Raw genomic sequence first — 12,886 nt, forward strand, 5'->3', positions numbered from 1 at the left:
CAACATCATTTCCCTTTCAAAAAAAAAAGAACGTTCTCTCTTTCCTGTCCTTGCTTGGCTGTGCTGAACCCACAGGTATGTAGCCTTTGTCCTGGTTGGGGAATAGGACAGATTTGTAAAGATCTTTGAAAAACAGGACATGTGTTTATTCATTAAATTATTGAATACCAGCCACATGCAAAGCAGTTTATCTGCAGAGGGAGATGAAGCGATAAATTAGACAGTCACAAGATTCTGACTTTACAACTTTGTTTTTTTCACTTGGGTTTTCTCGTGATTTTGAATTCTTAATTTTCTAAGGAAGGGCCAGTTTAGAAATAGACTAGTTCTTCTGACCTCAGAATCTCGGTAAGTTCATTGAATGAGAAGCTGGTACTCTGGTTGTCCAGTGAAAGGATTTCAGACAACCTGCATTAAAAATTCCCATTTGGGTTTTCCCTTTCTGGCTTCCATGTACTGGGGTAGCCCCTGAACCTCCCCTTTAACCACAAGTTGTCTGGGGATCCTGGAAAGGCCACCATTCGTCCCATATCACCATCTCCACATTGCCTTCCCACCTTCACCCTCATCCTCCATTCTCACCTGCACTTTACAGAAAGATCCATGTTTGTGGTGTATGTGAAAAGCCTGTGGCTAGCTATAGCCAAAGGCTTATCAGGTTCTCTATTTTATCCTATTTCCCACTCCTCATTGTTTCTGAGTCTCCCGATGTGACACCAGGAAGTAGCTATGTGTGTCCAGGAGTTGGGGACCAAACCGGAAAGGCCTTTGAGAAAGGAGACATTTTGGTTTCGTCTAGTCAGAGTTCTTCTGTGACTCACTGATTCTTTCCAGCTCCTTTTCCCTTTTTTTGTGTTCTCCAGTCTCCCCTTTCCTTCTGGCACCATTGTCTACGTGGGTATCACTGAAATGCTGCCAAAGGCCTTCATTCTCTAAAGCTTGAGTTGCTGCTGGATGCTGTACTTCAGCAAGAGAGAAGGGGGAGGAGAGGCAAGGAAGGCCACCCAGATGCTGAGCTTGTAGAAATACAAAACTCATAAATTTGGAAATGCTGGTATCCTTTCTAGTTTAAAGAATAATTAAAGCCAACTTTTTAAGTTAGAGAAAAAAGGAAATTACTTATAATTCAAATAATCAAGGAGGATTTCTCCATGTCAGTGATGTCTGAGGCAGCTGCTCCCACACAATAGACTCTAATGGAATCCAGTAAAATATATCCTTGTTTTCAAAGGATGCTTGGGGAAATAATATGCCCCAGAACTGCTTGGGTTCCTGATGATTCTCTTGTTGAAAGCTGCTTTTTGAAGTTATTTTCATATTTGCTCTTAAGTTAAATCTCAGAAGGTCCTGAAGATGCAGTGCCAATGTTCTTGATTTACTAGTTTAATCTGGGACAATACAGGTTTATTTAACAAACACTTATATAGCAATTATCATATGTTAGTCACTCTCCTAAGCACGTTATAATTAATAATTCAATTTTTTATTGAATTTAATTTGCTGATCAGAGACTGAGTTTCCTGGACATGGGAAACATATTGACAATCTCCCTCCCCCCATCCCTGGAAAAAAAAAAAGACAAACACCAAGAAACTGTTATGGAAATATTTTTCTCTTCCCAGCTTTCTGGGGCAAAGCAGTGGTCTTTGTTGTTGGATTGGCCCAGCAGTAAGTTACTGATGTCCCTTGCTCAGGAACGCTCCTCCTTACTCTTTCACTCACTCAGCAAGTCTTTGGTGATGATCTGTCTATTTATGTTGGGTGAGTTACCATGACAGACACCTGTGTAAATTAAAACACAGCATCTCTCTAAATGGAAACAAAAACTGGGATAGTTTTAGATCAAAGAGTCAAATCTGGGTCCTTTAGCTTCCATGTCCCTCAAAACACCACAATGTTAAAGTGAAGGAAAATTAACTTTATGAAAGAGAATCAAAGCTCCTCCCTAAACCCACCTGGAACACCAGAAATGCCAACCAGCACACCCTCTAAGCGAATCACTGACAAGTCTACTGAAGCCTTTTCTTTCTCTACTCCTTATATCAGGGCTGCTCTAGGAACAAATCACCACAAATATAGTGGCTTAAAAAACCCAAATTAAAATTTTTTTTTTTCAGTTCTGGAAGCCAGAAGTCTGAAATAAATGGGCTAAAGTCAAGGTGTCAGCAGGTCTGGTTCCATCTGGAAGCTGCAGGGAAGAGTCCTTTTCCTTGCTGGTCTAGCTATTGGAAGCTACCTGCATTCCTTGGTTAATGGCTTCTTCCTTCCATCACTTCACAGTGTTGCCTCGTTATCACATCTCCCACTTCCTCTGCAGTCGAATCCCCCTCTGCTTCTCTCATGTAAGGTCATCGGTGAGGGCATTTAGGCTCCAGCTGGGCAATGCAGGATAATCTTCCCACCTCAAAACCCTTAATTCAATCACACCTGCAAAGCCCCTTTTGCCATTTAAGGTAATGTTCACAGGTTTCAGGGATTGGAATGCCTTTGGTGTCCATTATTCAGCCCACCACAGAATGGTTGCCATTTTTAGTTTGAATGTTTTTATTTCAGTTGAACTTCCCTCATATGAATTGTCAATTTAGCCCTTTCACAGATATTTAAATTCATTTTTCATATTCACTTTCCCTCCTCCTTTATCAAACTTCTGCCCCCAGATAATCTTTTCATCCAAAGACCCTTGAATAAAATACCTTTTGAGAGAGCCCAAGCTTTATGCTAGACAAATGACTCCAACTTTGGTCCTGAGAAATTAAAGAAAAAAAATTAAATGCAAAAAAGGAAGCATTTAATCAAGGAAAGGCTTGAGGACAGCACAGCATAACCATTGTGAGGTCAATAGCTATTCAAAAGATGCACATATCTTCAGTCTGCAGAACATGCAAACAATTCCACATTCAACCCTGGTTTAAGTTCTTTTTCATACACATATTTTTCTTAAATAGATGGCTTCACTGTTTTTGGTTTTTTTTTTGTATGCTGTATGGTGGGGTCACATTTCATTATTTTTCCATGTGGGTATCCCATTATTGCAGCACCATTGGTTGAATTTTTGTTTCTTTGTTTTTTGGGAAGTGTATGGGCTGGAAATCGAACCCGGGTCTCCTGCATGGCATGCGAGCATTCTACCACTGAACTACCTTTGTATCCCCTTGCTTCACTGTTCTCAAGGAAAAATTGGAAGCTAAGTTTTCCTTTTAGGAGCCTATTTTTATAATGACCATTTCTCTTCAAGGGGTTTACAATATTGATTCTGGACTAAAACATAGGATTTTTTTGTGATTCAGAGTAATCGCTGCTTTTCCTTGCTGCATTCTGTTGAGGAAAGCTCTGTGGTGTACTTTCCCATAGCAGCGCATCCTCAGATCTCCAAGAACGTGTGTATTTGCATGCGTTTACCTGACGGGAGGAGTTGAAAAGACTTAAACCTGGGAATTCTCACCTTGCACCTACCATTCACCTTCCATAAAAATTCAATATGTCTTTAGGCTGCAGTTTAGGCTCAACTCTTGAGACACCTTCTCTAGATCTCTTCACCTTGAAGCTGGACCTCCTGTCCTATGTTCTAGGCACCCGTCCTACGGCACCTGTGGACTCTGGACATTGATTTCCACACATGCTAGTGTTGTCAGTGAGAGAGCGGTGCAGCAGAGGGCAGGGGCTGATCATTTTTCAAGCTTAGTTTATGATTCTCGTAGCAGCTAACAATTCATTGCTCAGAGTAAGCATCTGATATAAGATGACTTATTGGTGTGTTGGCACCGGGGGAGCCTTGCAATTTATGTCCACTGTTATCATCTCCTGGGTAAGCCAAGCAGAGTGTAAAAGCTCTGATGCGGGCATTTGAGCCCTAGAGTTTACCTTCCAATCTCATGTTTGTAAAGGGCTTTCTATATAGTATAACTGAGACAAGGTTCAAATAAGCGTAGACCTATTTTTGATGTGCTGGGATAAGGGAAGAGACTTAATATTCTGAAAATCTCTAGAGAACAGTATCTGGGAACTCAAATGGAAACTCCTCTTTTGGCCATTATTTTACAATAACAGGAATAATTTGATTGTAACAGATGTTAAAGTATTAGTGTTCAGCTGAAACAATGAAGCATCTTGTAGGACCTTTCCGTCATTATAAATAGCCTGGTGATTTTTTTCCCTTATTATAAATAGCCTGGTGATTTTTTCCCCTTTCTTCCTCCTTCTCCATTCCCAAGGTTTGCCTCATTCCTAAGTCAGCACATGGGACCAACCCAGCAAGCGCCCACATGGCAGGCATGAAGATTCAGCCCGTGGAGGTGGATAAATACGGGAGTATCGACGTAGCTCACCTCAAGGCCATGGTACCTGCTCGCTGTCTTCCCGATAACAAGTGGGAAGGGGCTGGGTCGTGAAGAAGCCATGGGGATGGGGCAGAATGGCTTATGTAATCGCATGTCCTCTCATTCTAATGGAAAGACTCCAGTCCCGGCTTGGAATGGGTTTCGGTGGAAACAGCATAAAATCAGAAAACCTAACAGTCTTTATAAGAATAAAGAAAAATAGAAAGCAACAGTCACATTTTTGGTCCCGAATAAAGCTGACTGAACTTGACCTTACCCCTTTCTGCACCAATAGATAGAAGGTCTTTAAACTGAAATCCCATCTTCTCACTTGTGCATGTGTAAGAGAAGGAGTGAATTTTCCTGGTGGTGATAAGGCCACACCTTGCCAGGCTTCCTGCCTCTCTCTGCCAAGCCCTTTCTCTCTTTCCCTCCTTCTTCAGTCAACAGTCCAACTGGCAGTCACACTTAGATTCCATCTCTGTGTTGGGAATTTGTGCATAAATGTAGATTTTGCAAATGCACCTGACTGTCCCAGCCGATAACCTGCTGGACTTAAGGCAGCATTCCTACCTTCCTTCCTCAAACACCAAGCCCCACTCCCAACCTCTCAACTTCCCAACCTCCAGGAAGTGGTTGCTTAGCAACCGTAGCTGCTGCCACTGGTGGACAGGAGGCCGCATCTTAAGAGGGAAGGAAATCAGTTGAATAGCAGTGCAGTTTTGTCAGGGTTCTTAGGCATGGAGACTGAGAACTTCGTGTTACTGTCTTCAGATGGAAGCCAAAAATATATATTACTGTGCATCATTTCTCCCATCTACTCCACCCCTCCCTCACCCCACAAAGTCCTTTCTGACAAATATGCTGGGTCAGTAGTTGTAATTATTAGTTTCTCTAGTATACGATACAAGTTTTGTGTGTTTGCTTTTCATTTCCACACGCGCTTTCTCTGATTTGCTAGCCCCCCCAAAATAGGAACGTGCCTGTTTTTATATGCTTGCCTTTTGTCAAAAGGAAAAACGAGGGAGATTTTTATCAGAGCAGGGATCCTTGTGGGATTCTAGTTTCAATGGAAAATGGGAGGGAAAAGGGGTAGAGAATGGTTAGCTGTGAGTATGGGCATATTGAGAAACAGAGGTCTGAAATAATCATTGAGATGTTTTGAACCCAAGGAAAACTAACCATAATTGAGCCTAAAATACCCCCAAATCTTCTGAACTGACAGAAAATCTAAACAATCTTTTAGGTCTTTACCATGGAGATGTAGCCTAAAGGGATCTTGTTATTTCCTTGGAGTGATTTATGAAGGGAATAATCACTGGATCTTTTATTATGGTTATCATATTTTGAGACAGTTTCAGGAATGAGAAGATCAAGACTTCATCTTTCTTCTTCTTTTTTTAATGTGTCTCCCTACATATTTGTATTTCTGTATCTATACGTATATACTCACAGAGGCAGAGTTGTGGCATGCATGTCATAGGGAATTTATTCACAACGTTTTTATTTGTTTCTTGGGGGATGCACAGGCCGAGAATTGAACTCAAGTCTCCATCATGGACTTCATCTTTTTTAATTTTTAAAAATAAAAAGCAAGGATTTGACCAAGAGAGAAATGTTTCCTCCCTATGTCTCCCTCTGCCCCCCTCCTTTTTTATATGCAATTTTATTTAGATATATTCACATACCATATAATCATCCAAAGTATACAATTAGTAGCTCACAGTATCATCACATAGTTGGATATTCATCACCACAATCAATTTTTGAACATTTTTATTACTCCAGAAAAATACATATAAGAATAAAAATAAAAACAAACAAGAACACCCAAAACCACCTATCCCCCTTATCCCCTCCCATTATTTATTTATTTTTTATCCTTTTCTTTTTACTCATCTGTCCATACACTGGATAAAATGAATGTGAACCACACAGTTTTCACACCGTAAAAGCTCTATCGTTATATACTTGTCTTCAAGAATCAAGGCTACAGATTCAGGTACTTCCCTCTGCCCTTTTTTATCCTTTAGGTCGACAAACACAAGGACAACCTAGCAGCGATCATGATTACGTACCCGTCCACCAATGGGGTGTTTGAAGAGAACATCAGCGACGTGTGTGACCTGATCCACCAACACGGAGGACAAGTCTACCTGGATGGGGCAAATATGAATGCCCAGGTGGGAAATGGGAGGGGGCTCCCTTACTCCCCGCCGAGAAATGATTAAGTTAAACAAAACAGTTTCCCTCTGACTTCTTTCCAGTCATCTTAAAACATGAGGCTGAATTCAGAACTGAGGCTGACTTTGTTTATTGCCAGCTTCAAGCAAAGCATCTCAGTTTCCCTGAGATGATAGTTCCTACAACAGGTGATGGAGGAGGCTGGGGAGGAGATAGAAAGGTTGAATGGAAGCAGGGGCTGAGCTGAATTTCCTGAGATAGTATTGTCAGGTTGCCTGACTCCTTTCCTGGGGGAATTCAGATATCAATCTGGATGTTGGGCATTGTCTGGCTTCAGCTTCATCAGCTGTAAAACAGCCCCTGAGGAGATGATCCTGCCTGCTTGGTGGGTCTGTGCAAAATATTTGTAGGATCTGCTGGACTCTCAGAGTTTTCTCAGTTTCTTGGCTTTTAATTTCACTTTTACCATTTTAGACTTGCTTTGCGTTTCTTTGCTTCTCTCTGATTCCTTTCATAACCTTCATCCAAGGATTGTCTATTGCTTCAGTAGCATAAATGAATTCTTTATCTTTGACAAAGTGGCAGGAACGCCAGTTGAAGGCCGTGGCTGGTGTCTGGATCATTTTTGGAAGACTAGCAGCCTTCCTTCCTGTCCCTCAGTTCAGCATGCTTTCAGGCCGTCCTCCAGCCCCTTTCATCCACAGGCCCTACAGGGCCATTTGCTAAGGCACATAATCCCCTGAAGCTGAACATATAGTGGAAGGTCGAATTGCTTGGGCAAAAGTTACTAATTCAACAGCAAGGAGGTGCTTTCTTATATTACGAGCAATTCCTCTCCTCCCTTTTGGGGTAGAAATATGTTTCCATCTTTAAAATAAATTTATTGTGATAAAATATATGTAACAAAAAATTTGCCATTTTAGCCATTTTTATGTACAGTTCAGTGGCATTACTTAAATGCATGATACTGTGCAACCATCAATACCATCCATTATCAAAACTTTTTCATCACTCCCAAATAGAAACTCTATACCCATTAACAGTCACTCCCCATTCTCCCCTCAAATATGTATTTTAAAATCTAAGTTGGGCTATATGGTCAGTTGTCCTTTCCATAGAAATCACAAGGCTATTGGATGCCAAATTTTGACTGCAAGAATAGCCAGTGTGGATGCGCTGCAAACAGTCATGGTCTTCTCTCCAAAGTGCCCTTTGTAGCTCTTGACTTTTGCCTTTGGCTCTTTCCCTCTGTGGCAGGTGGGAATCTGTCGACCTGGAGACTTTGGTTCTGATGTCTCGCACTTAAACCTTCACAAGACCTTCTGCATTCCCCATGGCGGAGGTGGCCCAGGCATGGGGCCCATCGGAGTGTGAGTTCTGGGCCGGGATGATTCTGGAGACTGAAAATGAAAGCATGGTTCCAAGGATATGATATTCCTTCCCTCCAGGCCTTCATGTGTCAAGGACATTGTAATATGTAGTATGTCTGCAGGCTCCTGGGAGGATGCTGGGTGGAGAGCAATGAAAGGGGTGCTTTTAGGGGATGTCCAAAGACAAGTATAATTTTATTTTAATAACCATAGTGTTTGGTCACACTGAGCTCCCAGTCATGAATAGACAGAGCAGATTTATTGACAGAGTGATGAACAGGGAACTTTATTTGATCATTATGGATCAAAGCTGGACTGCTAGCACCTGGAAGTTCCTTTCAGACTTTAATTTAGATTTCCAAGCAGGTTTTCTTTCTTTTCAATCAACTAGTAGTTACACTGACAGTGAATTGGGTGTGAGGTATGGAACTCTTTGAAACCTGAATTCATATTACATTTGAGATAAATAAGGAGAAGCAAATGAAGTCAAAATAAGACTAAAGGGATATGTCTTAACTATCAGTACCCTAGTACCTGTTTACACTGTGAAATCAAATCATCTTGTGAGAATGGTGGCGAGAGCAGCTATCTCCAAGCATCTTCGGTCCTCCAAAAGTGTGCCAGAGAGGCCAGCCTTAAGGGCTTCTGGCAGCTTCAGCCTTTCCTACTTTCCTTCTGGTGATGTTGATTTATAATAAATGAGAGAACCCCGCTGCTGTAGGAGAAGGAAGGTGAATGCTGGTCACATGCTGGCCTCTGACATCAGCCCCAAGTTGCTTCTTCTTAGGAGCCACTCCTTTGATACTCCTTAGATACCTTGAGGAAGTTTGTGGAATATGGGGCTGGCGGAGGGAAGGAAGGACTACTTCCTGAATATCCGTCTGCCTCTTAACTACGTGTTAGGTCCCTTCAGTGGTCAGAGTTCCCTTGCTAAGAACAGAGCTTCCTGAGATGGCCTAGAACTTGCTGTTCAGTTGTACTAGATCTTTTTTACAACTCATGAACTTATATTTTAAAAAATATATAGGAAGAAGCATCTTGTCCCCTTTCTGCCCGATCATCCCATCACTTTCGTAAAGCGGAGTGAGGACACCTGGCCGCTGGGTACTGTCAGTGCAGCCCCGTGGGGCTCCAGTTCCATCTTGCCCATTTCATGGGCTTACATTAAGGTGAGGCCTGGGGGTGGGTATAGGGGGTAGGGGCGTGTGATGTGTGGGTGGGATATGAGACTGCAGACTTCCCTGCTGGATTAAAGATGAAGAAACCTACTGTGTTCTGAGATGTGGTTCAATGAATATTGCTAATGACTGGGGTAGAAGCCTTCTTAAAGAGATTTGTTTAGATTCATTTTATCCCCTCATGACTCTGTTTCCTGTGAGTTCTCCTAGTGGGTTTAACATCAGAGAAACTGACATGCCAGATATGTTTTTCCAGACAGAGTTAAGTACCATGAGTCATATGGATGTTCTGGCCACGTCATTTGGTTTCCTGTAGGATTCATACAGCCCTTGTGAGTGCAAAGCAGCTCACACACTAATTATTTATTATTCTTGGTTGAGATCCTAGGATAAAATTTTAGGAATACATTTCACTTCACTTTATATTTCTTTGGGACCTGGAGAAAAAGAAGAAAAGTAGTGGAAATGTGCTGATAGAGTGATTATCCAACGCTCCTGTACTTTTTTTCGGTTCTCTGAAGTTGTGCACAAGGGGGATAATTAGACTTTGTCAGAAGACAGGCTTCCTTCCTTTGTCTTTCTTCAGAAATCACTGGGCCCAGAGGTTAGCTTAGACAGCTCTTATTTAGGCTGGCCTACCCACCTCCTCAGTTCATAAGACTGTGCATTTGGACAGGAACACTTGTTCAGCTGCTAATGAGAGCAGCTTTCCAAAACCCACCCCCTCCTCAAAGGAATGCAGCCTTGGGTGAAACCAGACCCCTCAACTCAGCTGTGCAAATCATGCTGGATGAGTCTCCGGGGCTGGCTGTTATTCTTGAACAGTGTGACTTTTATGGTTCTTAATGAAAACATTCTAGGAAGCTGCCACAATTCTTCACAATTCAGAACTAAAATCCGTTTTTAAAAAAATGATTTATTTTTTCAATTCTGGACTATGCACCCCTCCCCGCCGCCCCCCAAAAAAGATTTTGCAAATAGTACAAGCAAAAACAATGATAATAAAGGTCTGCTTCTTTGCAAATAGAATCAAATTCCTAGCTCCCTTTTGGTCCCTCAAATGCAGGTTATTTGTTATGGACATATTCAGGTTGGAGACGCGTCCCCATATATAGCAAATAAAGAGATGCCCCAAGACTGGCTTGGCCGTGTGCTAGGGACACCAGACAGAGCCTCAGTTTATTACTTCATTACTTAGTATATGAAGTAAGGCTCAAACTGCACCTCTGACCTCAGGCCTTCTATTATTTTGAGTTGTTACTTTTCACCCAAAAGCTAGAAGGCTAGATTGATAGACTTGCCTTAGCGTCCGCAGATTCCTAGCTTCCCATTGCTTTATCACTGGTTCTCATCAGCCCACACAGAGTCCCTATGGAGTGAAAAAATGCACGTGAGTAGGCCACAGAGAATCTAAATCAACATTTGTGGGATAGGGCTCTTGTTTAAACACTTGAACCATTGGCATTTTTGGAAAAGCTGCTGAGGGGCTGGCTGAATCAAGTCCCAACTCTTTTCTAGCAAAGGTTCGAGGCTTGCAAGATGGAAGCACAGCCCACCAGGCCCTATAGCGACTCCCAGGCTGCAGTCTTGTGCCTTCCCAGGCACCTCTTGGTTCTTGCCATTCTTGTTACTTGGAATCTCTTCCCCCATTCCCTTGGCGAATCCAAATTTTACCCACTCATATTCTAACTGTCACTATTAGATTGTGTCCTCTTCTTACTTTGAACTTTGATAATACTGCTGTTTTTATTTGTTGCTTTCCTATGTGCTTGACATTAGTTATTGTTTAATATATATCAGAGGTTCATTGTACATGAGGTATTCTGGGAAGAAAGTTGGCAGTAAAATTTGGTGCTATCTTGATTTTAAGCTCTTTGTTAGGAATGATGTTTATCCCATGTGATCACAGGGACTTATTGACCACCCGAAAAGGATAAGATTGAACCTGGTGGTTGTTAAACATAAACAGCCTTAACTATGGACAATTGGATGACAAACCATACAAAATTGATTCAACAGGGATTTTGGCCAAGAGCCCATGGGATTCCTGGCAATTGCCAAGACATCTCAAATTCACAGTAAATAATCCCTCAAGTAACCTAAGAACAATCCTATCTTCTCTTTAGATGACACAGTAGTCAGCAATCAAGTTTGTCCTTTTGTGGGTGTTGTTATGACAATAAGAAATGCAAAATTATTGTTCAAAAGAGAAAACCCAAAACCACTTCATGCTCAGAAAGGTCTGATAGTGTCCTTGTTAAATTTTCCATTTATCTGTAATCCACAGAGTTATAGTGGTGTGTCCTCCTCTATGGGTGGGATTTATCTGGACGTGTTTTTGGTTAGTGACATATCTCACCATTGTGTTCATCTCTTCAATGGTTGATGCCTCTTTCCCCCTCTGTTGCAGATGATGGGAGGCAAGGGCCTTAAACAGGCCACGGAAACTGCCATTTTAAATGCCAACTACATGGCCAAGCGATTAGAAAAACACTACAGAGTCCTTTTCAGGGGAGCAAGAGGCAAGTATAAACTTAGTCTGTCTTCTATCACCTTGATTTATTCTCTGCCAATCCAAGTTTGGCTAGTAGATGTGATTTTCTGTGTGGGAAATCTTGTGTCTTAACATATAATGGAGAAAACAGAGTTATTGAAAATAATTTCAATGTAGTGAACATTCTGAGGGCACTGCTATATGCAAGGCTATGCTATGCCCTGAGTCTTTGCAGCCTTGGTCACGAAGGATCCTACACTGCTGAGAGATGTGTACATGAATACCATGAGCTCACTTTACAGAGTGCTATGGGATTGCCCAGAAAGAAGGCAGTAATTCAGACTGGAGGCAGGCAAGGTGGAATAGATGGGAGAGCCATCTGGGAGGAGCCATTTGAAATAACCCTGGACAGAAGATAAGCTCCTGAGTGAACTGAGATGCAGGAGCAAGCAAGAGGAATGAGTTGTCTGGGTAGCGGGGCTATGGATGGGTTGAAGAATGGGATAGTAGGAAAGGGAGATGAGAAGGAGGTCAGAAATGTAGCATGGGAGCCTTGAAGGTCTCAGGAAGGCTCTGGACTTTTCCCTTGGCCCAGAAGATAGCCATGGAATGTTTTTGAGCAGGAAAGTGGTAGGATTCATTAAGAGACTGTTAAAGTAGTTTGGTCACTGGCAGGGGATTAACCTGCTATTTCAGAGTAGAACCAATTGGAGTGAGTCACGCATTAGCTGAATCTGAAAGAGAAATTTTTAACCCTAAGGTTTTGGAGATGGTGAGGTTCAAGATAAGAGTATAGAGAAATCAGAGTAAAACACCTCAAGTGGATGGCTACGTCAAAGAGGGTACAGAAGAGGTGCTTAGAGAGGGAAGGCTCCATGTCTGAGGCTGCTTTAGAACTCCACAGCATTTGTCACTGTGCCTCTCCCTAGAGGCCCATTTGTCCTTCCTGCTTCCCTTTGGCTTCACCTCCTCCCTGAAGCCTTCCTTGTTTGGTGGAGAGGGCTGTCCCCTCCTCTTGGCTCCATGGCTTCATCCTCCCTTATACCATAAGAACGAGGCTGTCCAACTGGGTGTATTATCTTATCTCCGTCCATCAGACTTTGAATTTATGGAGGGTGGAGACTATGTCTGCTTCAGTTCTTGAGCTCCAGTATCCTGCATAAAGCCTGGCCCATCGTCCACAAACAAATGACTGTGCTGTTGCATAATGAGAGACAGCCTGTAAGGAACAAGTAGTTGACCTTATGATATGAGTCTTTAAAAGATCCTTTGCTTTTAACAATTACGAAGCCTTTGATAACCTTTTTAAAGCTGTTTAGGCAAAATGGCAAAGCAGATGGGCTG

General features: G+C 42.2%; 1 protein-coding gene and 1 long non-coding RNA gene across 3 annotated transcripts in view; one reads left to right on the forward strand and one right to left on the reverse strand.

Annotated features, from left to right (window-relative positions):
• The window catches only part of GLDC (glycine decarboxylase), a 90,622-nt gene that overhangs the window by 63,951 nt on the left and 13,785 nt on the right, over nucleotides 1-12,886 (forward strand). The window contains exons 17-21 of one of the 2 annotated variants that reach the window (XM_077148214.1): nucleotides 4,212-4,337; nucleotides 6,350-6,499; nucleotides 7,758-7,870; nucleotides 8,898-9,039; nucleotides 11,459-11,570. In XM_077148214.1, the coding sequence (XP_077004329.1) occupies nucleotides 4,212-4,337; nucleotides 6,350-6,499; nucleotides 7,758-7,870; nucleotides 8,898-9,039; nucleotides 11,459-11,570 (643 nt within the window). Of the gene's footprint in view, nucleotides 1-4,211; nucleotides 4,338-6,349; nucleotides 6,500-7,757; nucleotides 7,871-8,897; nucleotides 9,040-11,458; nucleotides 11,938-12,886 lie in introns of those variants that run through there. The other variant, XM_077148213.1, reaches the window with a different exon arrangement.
• Nucleotides 1,169-5,349, reverse strand: LOC143673559 (uncharacterized). The gene is made up of 4 exons (XR_013170461.1): nucleotides 4,648-5,349; nucleotides 4,326-4,515; nucleotides 2,694-2,744; nucleotides 1,169-1,782 (listed from the first exon to the last, which is right to left on the reverse strand). It is a non-coding gene; the product is annotated as an uncharacterized LOC143673559 (long non-coding RNA).

Source organism: Tamandua tetradactyla, chromosome 2, assembly GCF_023851605.1.
Source record: "Tamandua tetradactyla isolate mTamTet1 chromosome 2, mTamTet1.pri, whole genome shotgun sequence".
Classification (NCBI taxonomy): Eukaryota; Metazoa; Chordata; class Mammalia; order Pilosa; family Myrmecophagidae; genus Tamandua; species Tamandua tetradactyla.